This window comes from Phalaenopsis equestris, unplaced genomic scaffold (assembly GCF_001263595.1).
Source record: "Phalaenopsis equestris unplaced genomic scaffold, ASM126359v1 Scaffold000055, whole genome shotgun sequence".
NCBI classification, from domain to species: Eukaryota; Viridiplantae; Streptophyta; class Magnoliopsida; order Asparagales; family Orchidaceae; genus Phalaenopsis; species Phalaenopsis equestris.
The window spans coordinates 1,439,984-1,449,318 of NW_018164497.1; the positions used below are offsets into that span (position 1 = coordinate 1,439,984).

At 34.2% G+C, this 9,335-nt stretch overlaps 1 protein-coding gene across 2 annotated transcripts in view; it reads left to right on the forward strand.

The window, feature by feature from the left end:
• LOC110019395 (beta-galactosidase 3) overlaps positions 1-5,875 on the forward strand; it is a 104,974-nt gene extending 99,099 nt beyond the window's left edge. For both annotated transcript variants that reach the window (XM_020717032.1, XM_020717033.1), the window contains 2 exons: positions 4,586-4,922; positions 5,584-5,875. In XM_020717032.1, the coding sequence (XP_020572691.1) occupies positions 4,586-4,922; positions 5,584-5,694 (448 nt within the window). In that variant the 3' untranslated portion in view covers positions 5,695-5,875. The remainder of the gene's footprint in view (positions 1-4,585; positions 4,923-5,583) is intronic.
• The last annotated feature ends 3,460 nt before the right edge of the window (positions 5,876-9,335 follow it).

Here is a 9,335-nt window from a genome sequence, read left to right on the forward strand (position 1 = left end):
CCCCAACCTTCTTCCTTTGCCACCTTCTCCTCTTCATTTTCTTGTTGTTGCCCAAAGAGGAGGGCCTCCCCTTCTTATTTTATCTATTAGCTATTATACATGTCTGGTTTGTTTGCTTATGGTTCAGATTTTTGTGTTTGAGAATTCTGTCCGGCTTATCGTCGGCGGCTGCTTTTCTTTATAGGCTTGTATCTGAAGGCAAGAAAGTGCTCTAGTTGTAACTCGCTCAATGTGGCGATCATCTTCAAATGTTTGAGGGTCCTCCGGCTATAACTCGCTCCCACTGGGATAGTTATACTTATTTCCAATCACTTGCTCAATGCCTCCACTACCGTTTGCCCCAACCTGCTGCCATAATCTCTACCCTACCACCTGCTACCGCAACACCTCACCCCTCCCACACTAGTTATCGTAGCCTCCTCCCTCACCCCACTACCTGCTAAAGTAGCTCCCTGTCCGTTCCCACTTGTTGCCGTAGGCCACTTCCTCAAATCCCCTGCTGTCAACCAACTACAGGCTGCTGTCCAGCCACCCTTCACTGCAATGTAACTTCAGCCCATCCCACTGCCGTCGGAATCCCCTCCGGCACAGCCAGTTACTGCTGCCAGCTCCAACCAGCCCTCCCACCTATTGTCCAGTCGTCGCGCATCCCCCTCATCATCGTCTTAATGTGTTATTTATGTTTGTTGTCTTTTTTTTTTGCTGTTTGAAGAGTCGTTGTTGTAAGCTATTAGAATTTAAATAATGATAATATTTCATTTCTATTGTGGTTTGTATTAACTCGGGTATCAATTGCTATCAAAGTTAGCCTAGCTCTAGTCATATCCTAGGGTTTCCTAATATCTACCTTACCCCTCCACCAAAAATTGCCTTTGCTATTACGAAACTATAGCCAAAACTTTGACAAAACCATAAATCATTTTTTTCACTCTCTTTCACCTCCCACTCCAAACCCTAACTATGCTACCAAGAAGATGCATGTCCGAGCCTACCCGGGAAGAGATGCAGCTAGAGATCCGCCGACTTCAACGGAGATTGACGAACATTGAGGTTGACAGCCAGGAGGGACTTACCCTCGATGGTGACAGAGAAATTAGAAGAGGAGAAATAGCAAAAATTTTAGCCCCTTCCATAGGGAGAATTTTAGTGATGAAGATAAAAGGCCATGAGGTTTCAAAATCCAGTATTAGAGGAGGCCTAGAGAGGAGACATTAGTTGGAGAACATAAAGACTACGAAATCAAAGTGGATCTACCAGAGTTTGAGGGTGGTAAGGGTCCAGATGAATTTATTGATTGGCTACAACTTGTTTAATTTATCTTCGAATATAAAGATGTGTCAGAGGATAAACGGGTAAAATTAACTGCTATCAAGTTGAAAAACAACGCCTCTTTGTGGTGTGAGAACTTATAGTGGTAGAGAAAAAGAGGTGGCAACAATAAGATTACTAATTGGGAGAAGATGAAAAAATAAACAATGCAAAAGAAGTACATTCCAACTCATTACCGTCAGGACTTGTTTTTGAAGCTCCACCACCTGCAACAGCGAGACTTTTTGATGGACGAGTTCACAACTTAGTTCGACCACTTACAATAGATGAAATGCGGGTCGAACGAGCTGGAGGAGCACACTGTAACCCAATGCCCTGGGGGACTGAAGCCCGTTATTAGCAATGTGATATACTTGTAGCCTTATTGGTCACTTAGGGATGTTCAGACCTTAGCATTGAAAGTGGAAAGGTAGTAGAACTAGAGCAAGCAACCACGCACAGTTGGAGACACCAACAAGGGCACTCCTTAGAGAGTTTAGAAATTTGGTTTGGATAAGGATAGAGCAACCCCCAGTGAGAAAAAGTCTGAGAAGAGTAGCACGACTACTATAGTCTCAGATAGACAATGCTTCAAATGCCATAAATTTGGGTTTATTTTCTCTAGTTGCTCGACGAGGAGAGTTTTATCCTTTGTTGAGCAGGGCGAACTGAAGGAGATTAGCAACGAGGAGAAAATTGAAGAGCAAGATGAGTTGTATCATCTGCCACCGGATGAAGGTATGACACTCGTGGTTTAAAGGGTCCTATAAACCGAGGATACGAGGTATTTGCAGTGATTTAATCACAATATATTCTACATCAGTTACACCATGAACGAGAAGGTATGCAATCTCATCATCGATGGAGAAAACAGTAAGAATGTGGCATCTACATAGATGGTGGAGAAATTGGGACTTATGACTCAGAGCACACTCAACCATTTTCTCCGATTTTCTCCGATGTGGTTGAAGAAGAACAAGGTCAACATTGACTGAAGGTGCTTAGTGAGTTTTTGATTGAGAGCCAGTTGCAAGATCAGGTGTAGTGCGACGTGGTCCCCATAAATGTCTTCCACCTTTTTTTGGGGAGACCATGATAATTTGATCAGTGGACTCAGCATGACGGATTCAGAAACACATATTCCTTCACTAAGGATGGGAAGTCTGTAGTTCTTCCTTCGGTGAAACACAAGATTACTGGCTCGCTTGTCAGCAGAGCAGCGTCGGTGGGACCTGTTTTGGTGATGACAGGGGATTATAGGAGTGAGACATCAGCTCAAGACAAGGGATAGGCACGACAGAGGACATTTCAGGATATCACGGTCGATACCTTACTACTAGCGCCACCACCGTGCGGGGAGGTTCAGGTTACCCCCAGTTCAGATCTGGTTAAGTCGGTCGTGGATTACATTGGAACAATGTGCATTCTCATATGTAACTCATGTACGTGTCTACAACACATACAACAACATATAAAACATATAAAAGAAAAGTTATGTAAGGTCGGAAATTATGATTGTTTTATAAAATATTTATTTTATTCATTCATGTGTAATCATAAATATATTCATAAGAATCATCAATCTGATCATAAGAATATTACTTGTAATTGTATAAGCCTCATATATTTTCATATCATAGGTTGTCACCTAGTCCAGAGGTTACATCAACCATTAATAAAAATGGGGTCTCTACCAACATAGTAGTTATCAATAGTCTATCTGATATTAATGGTTCCCTACATTTCATCATCGTCTAATCTCAACGGTTCTCGAAGTTTCGTCTCCGTCTGAATGCCAAGGGTAGGGAATCTCATCGTTCCCAATCATCCTTATTAACAAGTATACATATGATAGCATACCTATAAATTCACTTACGATATTTCATAAATCATAATCCCTGTAAAAAATTTTCATAATAGACATTTCATATATCGTATGCTTGAATCAGAGTAAACGAATACCTATAAACAATGATTTCATAGACATATTCTTCAAATTCATAACATAGTAAAATCATAGGTATCTAAAGAGATAAATTAAGTTTGCTTTCATACAATTTATGCAAATATTCATTCATAATTTGGGGTATATTTTAAAATTGCCAAAGTTTTCATCTGATTTTTCAAAATTGGGTGTGAGACAATATATGATTATTGCTCATTTATTTAGAGATATTAAGTCACGTGATGAAATAAAAATTAAACTATTGTTGCTCTGTGTGGTATTGAGGTCGAATTTTGGTCGATGGCCAATGTAATTTGTGAAGGTGTGTGGCTTAGACATCTCTTAGTAAATTTACAAATTTTCACTTGGAATTTTTGATAATGAGGTGTGTCAATCAAGCTACCATTTGCATTACTGAGAATTCTTTTCACCATGATCAAACTAAGCATAAAACTAAGCGCACTGAGATTAGTAGAGATTTAATAAAGGGAAACATTAAATAAGAAATTATTCAAATTAGATACAATCTAGTAAAACAGCAAACTGAGGATATCTTTACTAAAGTTCCTAACCAATTACAATTTGATAGTCTGATTTTCAAGTATGAATGATCACCATCTTTTCCCAACGACTCCTTTGCTAGCCTCCTGTTAACTGCTCCTCCATCGGCTTTACAACTTGCCAGTTATCCTGTCATCTGCTATCTGCCGGCTTTTCTCTTGACGTGGGAAATAATTATTTGCTGCATTCATTCCTTAAATCATTGTAAATAATTATATTAATTTCATTTACATGTTTCTTCCTTTATCATGTTGGTTATGACATCGTTTTATTTCTTTGCTTTTTTATCATAGAATCGCAACATAGGCTCTAATATTGTATTACTTCTTGTTAGAATAAGAGAAAGAACTATTGTTCTCCTTTTCTTTAAGTCTTTTGAATCTATTAATGATTTCAGAATTTAAAATTTCTAGTATTAGCTATATCATCCCTGATTTTGAGTAGGAGGATTTACATACATATCGACTATCTAGATTATAATATTTAGTTATACAACACTCATCTTTAAATCACTTCAAAACTAATATCAATCATAACTTTTCTTAAGTGAAATACATGTGTTCATGCATATATTTTGATGTGATTGAATCATTAAGCTGTTATATAATTAAATATCTAAGTTTAGATTTTAGATATGTAAATATATAAAAATTATGTGGTATGCATGTAAACACCTCTTTTGCTTAGACGTCTCTATTAAACTTCTACCCAAACTATCTAACGCCAATTTATACAACCTTTTTTGTTTATTTTTTGTAAATTTCTCATCAGGTACCATGTCCCTCTATCTTGGTTCAAGCCTACTGGTAATGTTCTTGTTATTTTTGAAGAAAAAGGCGGAGATCCTACAAAAATTACATTCTCAAGACGGCGGGTCTCCAATATATGCAGTTTTGTATCTGAGGATTATCCTTTTGTAGACCTGGAAAATTGGGAAAATGCAATCAGGTCCACAAGTGATGGCAGAGCAACTCTCCATTTAGCCTGCCCTGCAAGCACCTCTATTTCCTCTATAAGGTTTGCCAGCTACGGAAATCCAAGTGGTGTATGTGGATCCTATCAACAAGGAATATGTCATCATCCCGCTTCTACTCTTATCGTTGAAAGGGTAAATCCTTTCTGTTCAATACACACAAGTTTTGATATTAATCTTGTTTCATGTTGCAAGGTATTTTATCTCAACAAATCAGCATATCAATATGTGAAGCACAAAGAAAGTACTAATCACTGCATCAATATAATGGTTACAATTTAACCCTATATGTTTTGCTCAATTGTCATAAAACTCGGTTGAATTTTGGCCTGATCAAGTTGGAGTAACTTTGCATTCTATCAAATATTTCAAGCTTAGATTGAAAATGCATGCTCGCAAATATGCACTCTATTCTGCCTCTAAATATTGTATCTATAGACGCATGAATTTATATAAGCATGCATGTAATCTTATAAATTGATCGAAACTTTAAGTCAATCAGAGAAACTTTGGTTTGATATTAGTAACTACATTTTAAATCAAATATGGTTACAATCCTGATTTGATTCTCCAACCTGAACAAGAATGTTTTGAGATCGAAACGAGTCGTTTCATGCGCTGCTTTGTGAATTAGTCATTCCTACATGTTTTCAGTAACCTTATTCTCAGAGCAAGAGACACCAATTAAAGCAATCTACATATGATAAACAACACCTCAAATTTCTTGGTAACTTATAATTACAAGTTTACACTATTGCTTCCTCTTATCTGATTTCTACATTTATAATTGTGGCAGGTCTGTCTGCAAAAGACACAGTGCACCATCCCCTTCTTAGAAGGTGACTTTTCTAAAGTTTTCTGCCCTGGAATGACTAAATCTTTGGCAGTTGAAGCGGTGTGTAGCTAGTGGGATTTGTTCTCTATTGAGTTTATTTCCCATGGTGGTATTATTCTTCAACCATACCACTTGTTATCAATTTATATTGAACAGCAAGCAGACTGTCCAGGGTCATCATATTTTTCCATTGTTGATCTATTTTGTTATTTTTTAAACGAGAATAAGCTTTAAATTTGCGAGTAAAACTTTAGTCCAAACGCTGTGGATTGAAGTATAATTTTGAGTTTTTTTAGTTTGGTATTTATTGAAATCAATCCAAAATGTATTAATATTTTTAATTTCAAGATTTTGGCCACTAACTGAAGTATTTCAGGTGAAATTTCAGATAAATTCAGATTTCTAAAAGAGAAGCAATTATGGTCATTAGATCATGTTGAATAAAAAAATATTGTTTAGTTATGTGATTGTTCAAATGTCTTTTAACTAGATTCCAGATGGAATGGTGGTAATTTTTTTTTAGCTTATCCTGCATGGAATATGTTTTGCTTGAAACTGCATATGAGGCAATTGTGTTTGTATTGGTCCCATTTACAGCATATTGTCACACTCCGCCATCTTCTAGAAATTGGCAAGACAAACCATGGGATGAATGATTCTTGAGAAGACCAGATGGATGAGAGAAATCCATATAACTCTAGAAGATTCCTCCTCATTCTAGAGAATGGTAGAAGGAAATTCTCTAGGGATAACTCAAGAATAACCTAGAAGGATTTAGGGTCATGAATCTAATTAAAAGAATAGTGTAAAATTCTCTAGAAATTAGGTTTTTCTAGAATATTCTCTTGAACTTGAAGGGGACTATCAATAGGAGTCATTACCCTCATTGTAACTATCGAAGGTTCCAAGCATTCAAGTTTTATAATCTCTCTTTCTTAGTGAAGTGTTCTTCTCCAATATTATTCCATATTCTTATTTGTTGTGTGCTTACACGTCTAGGAGTTGCGAGAGTTAGGCTGATTTAGTGTCGAGGAAGAGTGTTAAAGCCGCATGGATGACTTGAGATAAGTTAGGGTCTGTTTGGCGCAGCTGCTGCGCTGCCCTAGGAAGCTATTGCAGGAAAACAGTTGCAGGGAAGCTGGCTGTCTGTTTGGTGCAGCTGTGTGAAAATAGCTGCAGAGCAGCTGTTTCTGGAAAAATGATAATTTTGTCCTTGTTTGTTAAAATGTTTAAAAGAGGAATGTAACAGTGAAATTTTTTATACTCTAAAAGCAAAATTTATAATGTAATAAATTAGTAAAACTTCAACTGTGTTAATTATGTAATAAATTATATTATTGGGTAATTAGTTATTGATAGTTATGTAATAAATTTATAGGATTGATTATTATATTTTAAAATATTTTCTTGTCAATTTCTTCTAGATCACTTTTTGTATGTTGCAAATTATTGATTCAGCTTTCGTTCTTATAGTGGAAGTAAATTAGGTTCCCCCACTACCTCTGACTTCACTGCTCAACTTCCGCTTATTTCACTTGATCCCTATCAATTTATTTTAGTATCATGTCAATATGCCTAATTTTAACTAATGAGGTGAATAGTAGAAGGCCAACAGTAAACTCATATTTTAATCGTCTGTATTATACACATATATATATATATATATGGTGAGATTTACTTGTATGCCATTTAATTTTTTTGTAATATAAAACTTATCTATTTTTATGGTGCAATTAAATTATAAAAAAATCAACTATTCATCATTGATATAAATTCTATTTTTTGCGAACTTTCGATAATTGGTTAATATTATTCTAAATTAAAAAATATATATATAATGGGTAGTATTTGTATAAATATGCATGATTTTGATGTGTTTTGAAGTTAGCAATACATAATCTTAATGTTTGTTGCCTATCAATGTGAAAGCATAGCTAATGCTTTATTAACTATTTTTCAAAGGTACAATGTCATAATGAATATTTTGATAAATTTTTAATTCAAAAGTTTGCATGATGAATATCAGTTAGTTTTTAAGGCCTATATAATAGCTAAGTTTTATAGACACTTTAATTAAATCATGTTAAGAACTCAACCATAACATTAAATCTTTAGAATGATTTTGGTTTTTGAGTGACAATTATTTTATTTTTGAAGGAAAATTACATAACTCTATTGGATTTAGATAGCTCACACCTAAACTTTCATTTTCACACTTAGCACTTTACATGTTGATGAAAAGATGTATTTGACTATTAAAATGTAATAATGAGTGTTACTTTCATATGATATGATGTTCGTAATTATCAAAGTCTATGTGTGAGATAGGTAAATAAAACAGTTTTGGGAGCTATGTATGTAAAAGCCCCCCTTTTTTTTTATTCTCTAAAAATTTATAGACTTAATGTTTTTTTTTTTTTATTCTCTAAAAATTTATAGACTTAATGATAATAAATATTTAAAATTGTTTCAATAATATTACTTGGAATACATGCTTTCATCTAGTGCTTATGTTATTAGAATATTAAAAGGCTCACAATATACAAATGATTCTTTAATGTACCCAAATAGGCATTTTAAAAGCTCTTGAATAAGGCTTAAAGCTTGATTATCCAGCTTATTAATTAATTTGAGCTCCATTTTATTGATGGTGATTGTGTGTTTTTGTAGGAGCCATTAGAATTTTAAATTTTCCCAATTATGATCGAATACAACATCAGGAATAATATATCACCTTATGGGATGATAATATTACTTGACGATGAATCCAATCGTGAAGTAAATGTTTGATTACTCTGTGGGGTTCTGTGCCAAAAGTCTTCTTCCATTCTCAAAAGATTAGATAAGATTTATTTTAATTTTAAAGTATGATATTCCTAAAGAAGTAATCCTCTTTAGTTAATTACATCCCAAAGAAAATAACTCTCAATTAAAATAATAGCAATTATTTTATACATATCATAATGACAAATCTCAATATTGCAATTTAAATTTTGAAAAGGGAATATCTCAATTTTGGAATAGTTCTTGCCATAAGCTAACAAATGAGGAATAAAGAGCACCAAATAATTGGAGGTTGAGGGTTACTCTAGTCTATCCTATAATTTATTTTTTTATAAATTATAAATTAGAAATTGAAATTAAATTCTTGTTTGAGTCGTTAATTCTAAGAAGTTAAAACTTTTATTCGATGGAATATGTCATTAAAACTAAGAGATGTTAGTCCCATTAAAAAGACCGACATCATCATCTTAAAACCTAAACTAAGGTAACTTATCGATAATGTCAAGGGCTCAAACCTAAACTAAGAAAATGGAACTCATGGATTACACTCTCATTGAGGAGTGAAACAGCCCAACTCTCTTAGACTTACAATTCGTCGGGAAGGGGTTGTTAACTAACACCTCCTTCGCGTAAAATTCTTGTCATTAGTCACATGAATGTTGAGAGTGGTGGGCTATCGTAATTTTAAAAGATATATTGAGACTTGCTGCTCGATCTTAAAGATTGAGTGGTCTGATGTGCCTAACTAATATAATTATTTTGTGTTTAAAAATTTAAAATAATATTGACTTAGTATGATGTTGACACGATTAACTCAATATAAAAATGATAGACTTAATCAATTAGATTTGATTGATTAATCGAGGAATAATTTAATTAATTTAATTTTTAATTATTATTGTGATTTTGATGGAGTAAAGATTATAAAA